At 51.8% G+C, this 12588-nt stretch overlaps 3 protein-coding genes across 3 annotated transcripts in view; 2 read left to right on the forward strand and 1 right to left on the reverse strand.

Moving 5' to 3' along the window:
* Positions 1-5032, reverse strand: part of LOC135810276 (uncharacterized protein K02A2.6-like) — a 5229-nt gene extending 197 nt beyond the window's left edge. Inside the window, exons 1-2 of the mRNA XM_065323758.1 lie at positions 4255-5032; positions 1-3868 (exon numbers count right to left, since the gene is read on the reverse strand). The exon at positions 1-3868 is cut by the window's left edge and continues 197 nt beyond it. Coding sequence (XP_065179830.1) covers positions 409-3868; positions 4255-4262 — 3468 coding nt within the window. The 5' untranslated portion in view covers positions 4263-5032 and the 3' untranslated portion in view covers positions 1-408. The remainder of the gene's footprint in view (positions 3869-4254) is intronic.
* Positions 5033-8014: 2982 nt separating this feature from the next.
* On the forward strand, positions 8015-9325 carry LOC135810659 (uncharacterized). The gene has a single exon (XM_065324149.1). It carries the CDS (start codon positions 8015-8017, stop codon positions 9323-9325), a length of 1311 nt encoding a protein of 436 aa, XP_065180221.1.
* LOC135810660 (uncharacterized) overlaps positions 9318-12588 on the forward strand; it is a 5577-nt gene continuing 2306 nt past the window's right edge. The window contains exon 1 of the mRNA XM_065324150.1: positions 9318-12545. Coding sequence (XP_065180222.1) covers positions 9529-12545 — 3017 coding nt within the window. The 5' untranslated portion in view covers positions 9318-9528. The remainder of the gene's footprint in view (positions 12546-12588) is intronic.

Consider the following 12588-nt stretch of genomic DNA (forward strand, 5'->3'; position numbering starts at 1 on the left):
GTCAGCCATGCAGACGTAATGCAGAAGAAGACTGATTCATAATGAGGTAAGACATTGTCACTCTTCGTCATGCATGCATCAAAGGAGCGTAGAACGACACACGTAGAGCACACGTAGAACGACACACGTAGCAGAACGTAGATCGTAGATCGTACGACTAATATTAATAATAGATCAATCTATAACAATCCTCCTTCCTTAAAGAAGTAGTGAAGTGGGACTAGCAATAATGCATATATAATCAAAATGCATCCAAACAACTATATACAAGAGCAAATCCTTATATCCGACTAACTATGATACAATACTATGCTATTACAGACAATTAGCGGAATAGGACACTCTAAGGCAATGTCAGAATTGCTAGGCGAGTCACTCATGACTAATGCTAAGATAGTCACTCAATACTCACAAATTTAAGCGATCAGGGGCACGGCGCATTCTTGACGGATAGCGCGGTGACACTGGAGTTGACGAAACAGGCACTGACACATCAGGCATACTAACAGGAGTAGCGACTTGAACTGTATCAGGCATACTAACAGGAGTAGCAGCAGTAGTAGACATACTAGGCGTGGCAGTAGTAGGCGTACTAGACGTAGCAGTAGTAGGCGTACTAGGCATAGTAGTAGCTGCTGTATCAATGACAGGAGACGACTGAGCCGGCGGTGAAGCTGGTAACTCAGGACTCGGCGTTGCTGTAGCGACTGTCGGAGTAACACTCGGCGTAGACACTGTCGGAATGGCGTCGGACTCGGCCGATAAACTAGCCGACTCAGCTGTTCTGGACTTCAAGTGATCAATGTGCACTTTTCGGATGACTCCTCCTACCATCACAGAATAGGTCATCGTACTGAGTCGTTTGCATATTAAACCTTCTAGCCACTTCGGCTTAGATCCAGGACGAGCATTGTACACCCACACTGGTGCATTCACTGTGAACTCACGAGACGCAGTACTATCGAGTTCATGGGCCTGCTGCATAGCCGTGGCGAAACTGGGTTGCAGCAGCGCCAAACGCGTGGTCGGGGCTTTCTTCAATAGAATATTCGCGGGACTCTGCTTGGTAGCGCTGTGCGGCGTGTTTCTGTAATCGAAAAGAAAGCGAGACACTTGCACACATACAGACACATGGTGAGGCCTTGCTCGCAAAGCCTTCTTCAGCTCTTGCACCATCCGCTCACACTGTCCGTTGCTGGCGGGATGATAGGGCGGTGTACGATGATGCTTAATACCATTCTGAGCACAGAAAGCAGCAAACTCGCCAGAGGCAAATTGTGGGCCGTTATCAGATACTAGTACTCTAGGAATACCAAATGTACTGATGAACCGTAGCAAACAGTTCACTGTTTTAGTAGTCGTAGCGGAGGAACCAAGCTCGTATACATCAATCCACTTAGAGAATGCATCAACTATGACCAGAAACTGTTGCGACTCGAACTCAGCAAAATCAAGATGCACACGCTCAAAAGCAGCATTGGGGTATGCCCAATGGTGGACAGAGTCCTTGCGGGGCAGATTAGAGCTTTCCTGACAAAGACTGCAATCGGCGGCTAATCGTTCGATATCGGCATCTAAGCCTGGCCACCAGAAAATGCTTCGTGCCACACTCTTCATTCGAGACACACCGGCATGTGAAGAATGCAGTTCCTCTAATAAGTGGCGTCTAAACTGAACTGGAATAATGACGCGGGAACCCCACAGCAAACAACCATGCTCAATACTTAGGTCATTCCGGATGCGGCTATACGGCACTAACCTGTCGGGAACTGTAGCAGGCCAACCATGCAGCGTGTAGGACATTACTAACGAAATGTCAGAATCGTATTTGCTAGCCTTGGCAACATCCGAACTCTGTAGAGGCATTAACTCGCAGGGGTCAAATGCATGACTGCTGACTGCACTAACAATTGCAGACATTTCAGCAGCAGACAATGGTAAAGGCAGACGAGACAAACAATCTGCTAGCACATTTTCTTTACCTGGAATATGCTCAATGACGTAGTCGTACTCAGCGAGAATCACGGCCCAGCGCTGTAGACGGGATGCCGACGTCTTACTTAACGACTCGTGCTCGCCGAAGATCTTGATTAGAGGCTTATGGTCGGTGCGCAGAATGAACTTACGACCGTAGATGTACTGGTGTAAACGACGAACAGCAAACACGATAGCTAACGCCTCTCGCTCAATCTGGCTGTAATGACTCTCTGCTTTGGACAAAGCACGTGACACATATACAACTGGCCGAACAGACTGGTCCGGCATGACATGTAGAAGAGCAGCACCAATACCAGCAGGGGATGCATCACACTCTAAGATCAGTGGTAAGGTAACATCATAATGGGCCATAACAGGATCGGCGATGAGAAACTCTTTAACTTTGGCAAACGCCGACTGACATGCATCCGTCCAATTAAAGACTACATCCTTCTTTAACAACTCGTTCAGGGGTTGTAACAGCGAGGAGCAATTGGGGATAAACCGCCCAAAGAAATTCACGAGCCCCAGAAACGAACGCAAGGTAGATACATCATGGGGCCTCGGGGCATTCTGAATACTCAAAACCTTATCCCGACTGGGCTGTAGACCAGCCTTCGACAATGTAAACCCAAGGTAACTAACTTGTGGCTTACCAATCTCACATTTCTCACGACGCAACCGCAGCCCTGTCTCAGCGAAACGACGGAGGACTGCTCGTAGACGCTCGTCGTGTTGTTGCTGGGTGTTACCACAAATGAGAATATCGTCGAAATAGACAACGACACCTTCTAGACCTTGTAGCACCTGCTCGATGGCCTTCTGCCAGATTGACGGAGCTGAGCTGACGCCGAAGGGTAGTCTCGTGAATTCGTACAAACCCTTGTGCGTAGCGATGACACAATAGCGCCTACTGTCGTCGTCGAGCGGTAGCTGAGCATAAGCTTGGCTGAGATCTAATTTGGAAAATACAGATCCACCAGATAATTGCGATAACAAATCACTCGGGTTGGGAATGGGATGTTGGTTAGCTTCAATGTGCTTGTTGATGGACACTTTAAAATCTGCACATAAGCGGATGGTGTTGTTTTTCTTTTTTACAACCACCACGGGGGATGCCCAATCAGCGTTAGAGACCGGCTTGATGATCCCCTCCCCCTCTAGACGCAACAACTCCGCTTCAACCTTAGTGCGGACAGCGTACGGGACAGGACGGGAACGGCAACTCTTGGGGGTGGGCGACCCTTGAAGCTGGATCTTGGCAGACTGACCCTTAATGGTACCCAAACCCTCTTGAAATACGGTAGGGAACTGACGCAATAGACTATCTAGCGACAATGCATTGACCTGTGCATTACGAAAATTTGACCAGTCTATAATGACGTGGGACATCCAGTTCCGACCAAACAGGGGCTGACCACTACCCTCTACAACAATGATGGTGTCTCGAAACTGGTGAGACTCGTAACGGACATCGACAATGCATTCACCCAATACAGAAAGGGAACTACCACCATACGAATGCAGTGATGCACGAGACTTATGCAGACACACATTGGAAAACTGCTCCTTCCAAACAGAACTAGGGAATACTGAAACTTCAGCACCAGTGTCGACTTCCATAGGACAGACTACATCATTAACGCATACATCAATCATCATGGGAGGATGAGACTTAGACTTAGGTTGACACTTATCTGTAGGTGACACATCGTCGGTGAGAGCCCCAATGCTGAAAGAGTCGAACAGTGACTCTGGCTCGGACGAAATGTGGGACGTCGACTGCGAATTGCAGCAGGAAGCGAAATGCCCACGACGCTGACACTTGCTGCAGGTTTTGCCACGCGCCGGGCAACTCGGATCCCGACCGAAATGACCAGCCTTGCCACACCTAAAACAGAGACGCTCAGAGGAAGTAGAAGCAGAAACAGACACTCTCTCAGGTTTACGTGCACGATCCGTTTTACCTGACGACTTGAAATGTTGTTTCTGTTGTTTCTGCGACACAGAGTGCTTACGAGAGAGACCGTGGACTTCTGATGGCGTACTCATAGCAGCAGCGGAACCCATAGACGAAGCTTGTTGCTGGGTTGCCTCAAACAAAGCTGCAATTTCTAGACACGTACCCAAAGTTAGTTTTGGATCTGATAACAACTTCTTTTTCAACTCGACATTCACAATGCATGACACCACATGGTCTCGAATCATGTCGTCACAAGCGGTACCAAAATCACACAAGCGGGCCTGGACGCGTAATCTTACAACAAACTGACTCACCGACTCATTCTTAGCAAAGGTCATCTGGCGCAGCACGTGACGCTCGTATACAGGATGTGGCGCGGCCTTGAAATGTTCGTTCAGTTTCCGTAACGTAACCTTGTACTCGTTGTCATCCGCAGGCAGAGCCGACGCCTGTGGATCTTCGAGGTCTTCGAATAAGTCCTGAACCTGTGTTCCGGCAGTATGCAGCAATAAATTTTTCAGCCGTTTGTGATCCGTAATCCCTTGGCCTTCAGCCATGTACGTAAAGCTTCGTAGCCATTTCTTCCAGCGAGAGGACACTTCTGCTGGCGTGCCCCGGTATTCGAAAACTGGAAGCTTGTGGGCTGTGCTCAGGTTACTACAAACGCTCATCTTCGTCGCCAATTGTTATAACGTACGCACGCAAGATTCATTCCATGCAACTCGCGTATACCACAGCAGGAAACACCATCTGGTTTGTTCTAGGATAATTTAGAAGTGAACATGTAAAATGGCAATCATGGAGAGATAAGCAGCAGAGACACGTCAGTGCTGTCGTGGCACTAATGGCGCTATGACACGACAGTATAGGCCTCGTCAGCTCGTACCAAAGTAAGACACACGTCAGCCATGCAGACGTAATGCAGAAGAAGACTGATTCATAATGAGGTAAGACATTGTCACTCTTCGTCATGCATGCATCAAAGGAGCGTAGAACGACACACGTAGAGCACACGTAGAACGACACACGTAGCAGAACGTAGATCGTAGATCGTACGACTAATATTAATAATAGATCAATCTATAACAGGCGACAATAGAGCTGGAGTGTGCAGAGGCATCAGTAGGTTCAGGGACTCTCCGTCCACCGTCATCTTCAAGTCATCGTGCAGGGTTGGGTGCTCCTGCTCCGAAGCAGCATTCCAAACCCCCGAGGAAGGATCTCCTTCAAACATTTGAGGAGATCAACGCGCAGGAGCAGATTTTGAGGCTGAAGACTCTTCAGGTGCAAGGCAAGTGGTTGGAGTGGACATCGGTGATGTGGCAGGACCTCTCGTGGAAATCCCTTTTGTACGGTGGTACTGGTAAGGATTTGAAATTTCTTCTCGCATCAACCCTCGACGTGCTACCTTCTCCGACGAACCTACGCCGTTGGGGAAACACCGTAGTGGATCCGTACTGTAGTTTGTGCCGTACCTGGGCCTGTACTACGCGCCACGTGCTTGGCGCTTGTCGCGTAGCGCTGGACCAGGGACGTTACACCTGGAGGCACGACAACGTACTCGGGGTCATCGTCAGGAACATGCGTGAGGAGATTCGAATCCGCACTGCTGCAAACACCGTACAAACCGAAAATTCAAAGGAGCTTGACTTCATCTCGTTTTGCAAGGCGGGAGAGAAGCCAGTTCGCGTTCAGCCCAGACGAAAGTTGGTTACGACTGATCTCCTGTCAGCGGCCTCAGACTGGAAACTTCTTGTCGACTCAGTTAGTGCAAAGATTTCTTTCCCTAGCTGTGTTGCACTTACCACCCTAAGACCAGATATAGTTCTGTACTCTACGAGTCGTAGGATTGTATTCTGGATGGAGTTGACAGTTTGTGCTGAGGACAGATTCAGTGTCAGTAACTCGCGGAAGGACAGGCGGTATGCGGATCTGGCCGATCAATGCCGAGCAAACGGGTGGCAGGTCGTTTCTTTTTCGGTTGAGGTAGGTGTGCGTGGTTTCATCCCGGACTCTCTTCGGAGGGCTCTGAAAGCGCTTGGATTTTCTAATCGAAGAATAAAATTTATTTGTAATTTGTGCAGTAAGACGTCTCTGCGAAGCAGCTACATCATCTGGTTGCGGCGTCAACAAAAACACTGGTCGGAAGATCCACTTTTCTGAGGTACTGTATGTGGGGCTCCGTTTATTGAGGTGCGTTGAAATTTATTCTCTTTATCTTATTATTTCTTTTCTATAATTTCCCCATATGAGTTCCTATCAGTTGCTGTGAACACCTTGAGTGGAGAGCGCTTGCTCGAGCGTTGAACCGGGTTCTTAATCCACCATACCCAGTTCGCAAGGCTGGGCGGGGTTGTGAGCAGGCTTTCATTTCATCTTTTCTTATTATTTCTTATTATTTCTGCTTTTCATCTCAATACAAAAATTCTGCGCTTTTTCTCCATCTGCGCATAAAATCTAGACTGACAACCTGCTTGTTAAATCATGCACCTGCTTTCAGGCGTAAAAACCCTGTTGTAGAGGTCTCAGACCTCATTTGTTAGACTTACCTGTCTTTATAAATGTAACTTACTCTCTCTCTCTCTCTCTCTCTCTCTCTCTCTCTCTCTCTCTCTCTCTCTCTCTCTCTCTCTCTCTCTCTCTCTCTCTCTCTCTCTCTCTCTCTCTCTCTCTCTCTCTCTCTCTCTCTCTCTCTCTCTCTCTCTCTCTCTCTCTCTCTCTCTCTCTCTCTCTCTCTCTCTCTCTCTCTCTCTCTCTCTCTCTCTCTCTCTCTCTCTCTCTCTCTCTCTCTCTCTCTCTCTCTCTCTCTCTCTCTCTCTCTCTCTCTCTCTCTCTCTCTCTCTCTCTCTCTCTCTCTCTCTCTCTCTCTCTCTCTCTCTCTCTCTGTGTCACGCGGACCACTGTAGCGTGAAGTCTCACTGTACTGCTCATGACACGTGCATGAGTTGTTCTTAGTAGATCTGGTCTGTGCATGCTTCTGCAATGCCTGTACTACAGTGTTACTCGCTTCACTGCACATTCCCACGCATGCGCTCGCTCACTGCATCATGCAGTGCATTAGGTAGTGCTCATATGCGGCCCTTTCCTTTAGCTTTGGGTTCAGTTGTGTTAGAAACAAGTAACGTTGGTTGTTCTCTTTTTCTTACTAAACGATCACTATCAGGTTTTGAGTTGATAATAACAACCTTCCTCTCACAGCCAGTCCTGCTGTTATTATGGTTCTATTATCGGGGATCCGGCCCTGATAACATGGTGCTGTAACCAGGCGTGACAACCTCAGTTCCCGGCCAACTAATTCGAATTTGTTTGTCGTCTTGTCGTGTCGTTGTCCCGGACGCGGACATGGAAAGCCAACTGGTTCGGCAACGTGCCAACCTCAAACGACGGTTTACCCGTCTCAGGCAACGTCTAGTCACGGAGCTAGACAAATCTGACCCGTCGTGCCACTACCTACGGGACGATTGGACTACGGCCGAAGCCCTTCTCTCGGAACTGAACGCCATCCAGGCACAAATTCGTGAGGCAGCTGAGCAAGCAGAGGACGATGACCGCCTTGACCGGCTGGACACCTGAGAGGCGGATTTCGATGCAGAGGCCGAGATCGTCAGGGATGTCCGCTTCCATATTGCAAAGTTTGCACCGTCTTTGTTGGAGCAGAGCGCTCACCTGGAGCCCGTCATTTCTCCATTGCCAAAGCCCGTGGAAAAGCCTGACGCATCTGGGTCCCATGCTTTGCCTACAACACCGCTTGCTGTCACTGCCAACTCGGGCCTGAGTGACGTTGTGCCCTCTGCTACAGTTCTTCCTCACGGATCTGTCGGCAAGTCATGTACGTCTGTTGTTGCCACTGCCCCTGGAGACGGATCCTTGTTTCCTCGGACGTCTCTTTTACCTAGTGACTCTGACAGTGACTCGGAGTGGTCGACCACCTCCAGTTCGTCTGAGGCCAGAGTTACCTCCCATCCTCCAGCTCGACCGGTAGTGTCATTCCAGTCACCTGGTGCTGTGCCTCTCGCTACCAGCACACCGCAAGTTCGGCCAAGTGCTTCACCTGTCGCGTCTGCTGGTTCCGTGATGAAGCTGCCCATACAGCTCCCCAAGCTGTCGTTACCGACTTTTGATGGAGATCTGCTCGCTTGGCCAGACTTCTTTGATATGTTCTCCTGTGCCGTGGACTCCCAGGCTATCCCAGAGGTCTCCAAATTTGCCTACCTCAAATCGGTTTTGCACGGACGCGCGAGCCGGTTGATCTGTGGCCTCGCCATTACAGGTGTGAACTACCCGATTGCCGTGGCTGCGCTGAAAGCTGAGTTTGCACGACCGGAATTAATCGTTTCAAAACTGTATACGCAGCTGCAGCAGATCCCCTCAGCTCTGAATACGTCGGCCAGCATTAAGCAAACCCTGGAGCACATTGAGAGCCTCCTCCAACAACTTGAGGCCCAGGGTGAGGTCCTCACTGGCCAACGCCTCATCAGCCAGCAAATCCTGACGAAGTTCCCGATCGAGGTCACTTTCAAAATCGAGGAGTGGCGCCCACTCGACCAGGCCGCGAAGCCATGGGACATTGCAACCCTCCGGCAAGCGTTGAAGCGCTACAGTTGGTTGCAGGATACAGCCCGGCATCGTGCCGACTCCACTGCAACAGTGAATCCAGGTATCCCGGCGCCGCCTATGCCTGGCAGCTCCACAGCAGGCACGGCGAGTGCTCTCCCTGCTACTGTCTACTCACCGCAGGAGCCAGCAGGCCAGCGCCAACGCCGCCCCTGTGTGGTTTGCAGTGCTAGTCACTCGCATGATGAGTGCAAGCAGTACGCGACCGCCACGGCGCGGAAGGAGCGACTCATGCAGCTTCAATGCTGCTTCCGCTGTCTTGGGAAGGGACACCGCAGTGCTGCATGCACGCGAGACCGCAAGTGTCGCCATTGCCTGCAGGCGAACCATCACAACACAGCCATCTGTACCCAGCCTGCTACCGGTCACGCAAGTGCTGGACGTACACCATCGACGTTTACAACCGTTGCATCAGGTCACAGTAGCCCCACGTCCAGTGTCCAGCTGCAAACTGCTACCGTCACCCTCCATCACAGCAACAAGTCTGTTCGCGCTCGGGTTCTCCTTGACACTGGCAGCCAGCGCACATTTTTGACATCTGCTCTGGCTGACACTCTCGCCCTTCGCACGCAACGCACGGAGTATCTACTGATCTCTACCTTTGCCGGTGCTCAGCCACACCAGCTCGCCACTCCTGTCGTCGACTTTAGTATGTCACTCCAGGATAGCTCGATGCTAGAGATGACGGCTCACGTCCTGACCAAAATCACGGATCCTGTCGCATCCCTGATGAGGATCGTGAATTTCTCCAGTCTGTCTCCTCTCGTCTAGCGGACCCTATCCCGGAAGTGTCAGAGGCAGCTCCTATCGACCTCCTCATTGGCTCCGATTACTATGGCCACATCATCCAGCAGGCTCGAATCACCCTGTCCTCTGGTCTCTTCCTTCTCTAATCTCGACTTGGATATGTCTTGACCGGCCTCCAACCTGCCGCGGCCGACAGTTCCCAGACAGCGCTACTCTGCCACACTTCCATGAACCAAGCTTTGAGCCAGTTGAACGTGTTCCATCCAGCAAGCAGTGCCGCACCGACCCCAGATATCACCGACATGTGGTGTCTCGACCGTATCGGCATTCACGATTCGCCAAAGGTCACGGCTGACGACCTGGCTCTGAAGCACTTCCAGGATCACGTCCGTATTGTCGATGGTCGCTACGAGGTGGCATGGCCGTGGAAGGCCACACCACCTGACCTCCCCACCAACTACGGCTTGGCAATCGGCCGTTTATCGAGTCTGTGCCGCCGCCTCTCTGCCGATCCTGATCTACTTCACAAGTATGACACAGTCATGAAGTCACAGACTGACCTGGGCGTCATTGAGGAAGTCACCGAGCAGTCCACGATTGGTCCTGTTCAGCACTACCTACCCCACCAGCCTGTCGTTACGCCATCGAAGGCAACAACCAAGCTGCGTATCGTGTATGACGCTTCTGCTAAAAGTTCGAAACGGTCCAACAGCTTGAACGACTCAATGTACCGAGGCCCTATCCGACTACCCAACCTCTGTGGCATGCTCCTCCGCTTCCGTTGCCATGACGTTGTGATGCTAGCTGACATCGAGAAAGCTTTCTTACAACTCAGCATCCGTCCAGAGGATCGAGACGTCACCCGGTTCCTGTGGCTGAAAGACGTAGCCCGTCCCACGCCCACTGAGGACAACCTCGCTGTATACTGTTTCTGTCGCATGCCGTTCGGTGTCATCGCTAGCCCCTTCCTGTTGGAAGCAACGGTTCGGCACCATCTACGCAGTCATCCGTCAGCCTTGTCCACCATGATTGCCGACAACATCTATGTGGATAACATCATCATCGGTATTGATGACCACACTGATTCTACCACTGTCTACCGTCAGTCCAAGGACCTGTTTGCCAAAGCTTCCATGAACCTGCGCGAATGGACGAGCAACTCTGCAGAGGTCCGCGCCGCTCTACCACAGCAGGACCGAGTCCAGGCCCGTCACGTCAAAGTTCTTGGTCTCTCCTGGGACACCCAAGCTGATCAACTTACGATCCCGAGCAGTAAGACGCTGCGGGTGCCATCCACCCCGGATTCCCCCGTGACCAAGCGGATTGTCTTGTGTGGTCTCTCCAGCTTGTACGACCCCCTTGGCCTTGTGCTGCCTATCACGTTGCGTGCACGCCTCCTGCTACGCCAGATTTGGCAGTCTCAACTCGACTGGGACTCGCCGCTTCCTGAATCGCTTGCCGAGCAATGGTTGGAGATTTCTGCCATGATGTCTGATGTCTCGTCTCTGGCTATCCCTCGACTCTATGGCCCAGTCACGGCTGCTGTCGACATCCAACTCCATGTCTTCACCGATGCTTCGATGGATGCGTACGCTGCAGCTGCCTTTCTCCGGGTGACGACTGCCGGCAAGCACTACGCCAGTCTCATCTTCAGTAAGTTGCGCCTTGCCCCAACGTCCAAATCCCAGAGCGGTGAGTCCCTGTCCATACCGCGTTTGGAACTGATGGGCGTTGTGATCGGTGCCCGTCTGGCAGTCTTCCTACTCGAGCAGCTCCACGTCCGTATCTCCTCGACAACGCTATGGACCGACTCCAAGTGTGTCCTACATTGGTTGGCATCAACGCGGGATCTGGCGCTGTTTGTGCAGAACCGCATTGCCGAGCTACGCTCCCACAAGTCATTGGCATACCGCTATGTCCCGACCTCCGCCAATCCTGCTGACTTGGCAACACGTCCCCGCAGCGTGCAAGACCTGGCGAAGGATGCCCTCTGGTGGCATGGACCGCCCTGGCTTCAAGGACCTGACTCGCACTGGCCTCTCCGAGAAAGTCTTCACCTCACGCCCGAAACACTGCAACAAATCGCTGCTGAGTTGCGTGGCTCCAATGTCCTCCATAGTGTCACTCTTGCTGCCGCTGATACAACACCGCCAATGCCTGCAGCTGATGTTCTCACTGTGCTAGTCGACCGCACGTCTCGTCTTGAACGACTCGTTCATATCGTGTTCTACTGCTGCCGGTTCATTCAGCTCAAACTGTGGGCTTCACTTACAAGTGAACGACGGACCGCGCTCCACAAGTCTCATCCGCTACTGAGAACCCTGTTGCAAGCGCTCATTAAGACACCAGCACTTACCGCTACAACACGGCGCCTCATCCTGTGCCTCCTTGTCCGGTCGGCCCAACAGCAGTGCTTCACATCCGTGTTCAACAGCATCGCGAAAGGCACCAGATGTCCCCTCCAGCAACAGCTTGGTTTGACGATTGACACGTTCGTCATCATTCGGTGCCACGGCAGAGTGAAACCCGCCTCCGATACCGCTGATGCTCCGCAGGCTCTGCTTCCACCTGGTCATCGGCTCACGCATCTCATTGTCATGGATGTACACTGCCGCCTGCTTCATGTCGGGACAACTCACACTCTAGCTCAGCTACGCCTCTACTTCTTGCTACCTCGAGGCCGGGAAACCGTGCGAGCTATCATTCGCCGGTGTGTGACATGCCGTCGACACGAAGGTTCCCCATTCAAGCTCCCATTACCACCTCCCTTACCGAAGGAACGCGTGGCCAGAGCAGCACCGTTCGAGTTCGTTGGCCTAGACTACTTCGGTCCGCTCCTGACGCGCAGCTCGGATGGTGTGGTCACCAAGGTATGGGTATACCTCTACACCTGTTTTGCTGTGCGTGCTGTGCATTTGGAGTGTGTCCTTGACATGTCCACGGATCACTTCATCGCAAGCCTACGCCGCTTCATAGCTAGGCGCGGCGTGCCCCGTCTGTTGTACTCCGACAATGCATCGCAGTTCAAACTAGCATCGTCTGTGTTGGATGAAGCTTGGAGTGATGCTACATCCGATCCCATGGTGCAAGACTACCTGACTAACCACGACATTGTGTGGAAGTTTACTACAGCTTTGGCACCATGGCAAGGTGGGCTGTACGAGCGCATGGTCGGACTCGTGAAGAGGTCTTTGCGGAAATCCATCGGACGGCAACTCCTGACCGTCAACCAGCTAACCACCGTGTTAGCGGAAGCGGAAGCTGCAGTTAACAGCCGCCCGTTGACT

The sequence above is a fragment of the Sycon ciliatum genome, chromosome 2 (genome assembly GCF_964019385.1).
Source record: "Sycon ciliatum chromosome 2, ocSycCili1.1, whole genome shotgun sequence".
NCBI classification, from domain to species: domain Eukaryota; kingdom Metazoa; phylum Porifera; class Calcarea; order Leucosolenida; family Sycettidae; genus Sycon; species Sycon ciliatum.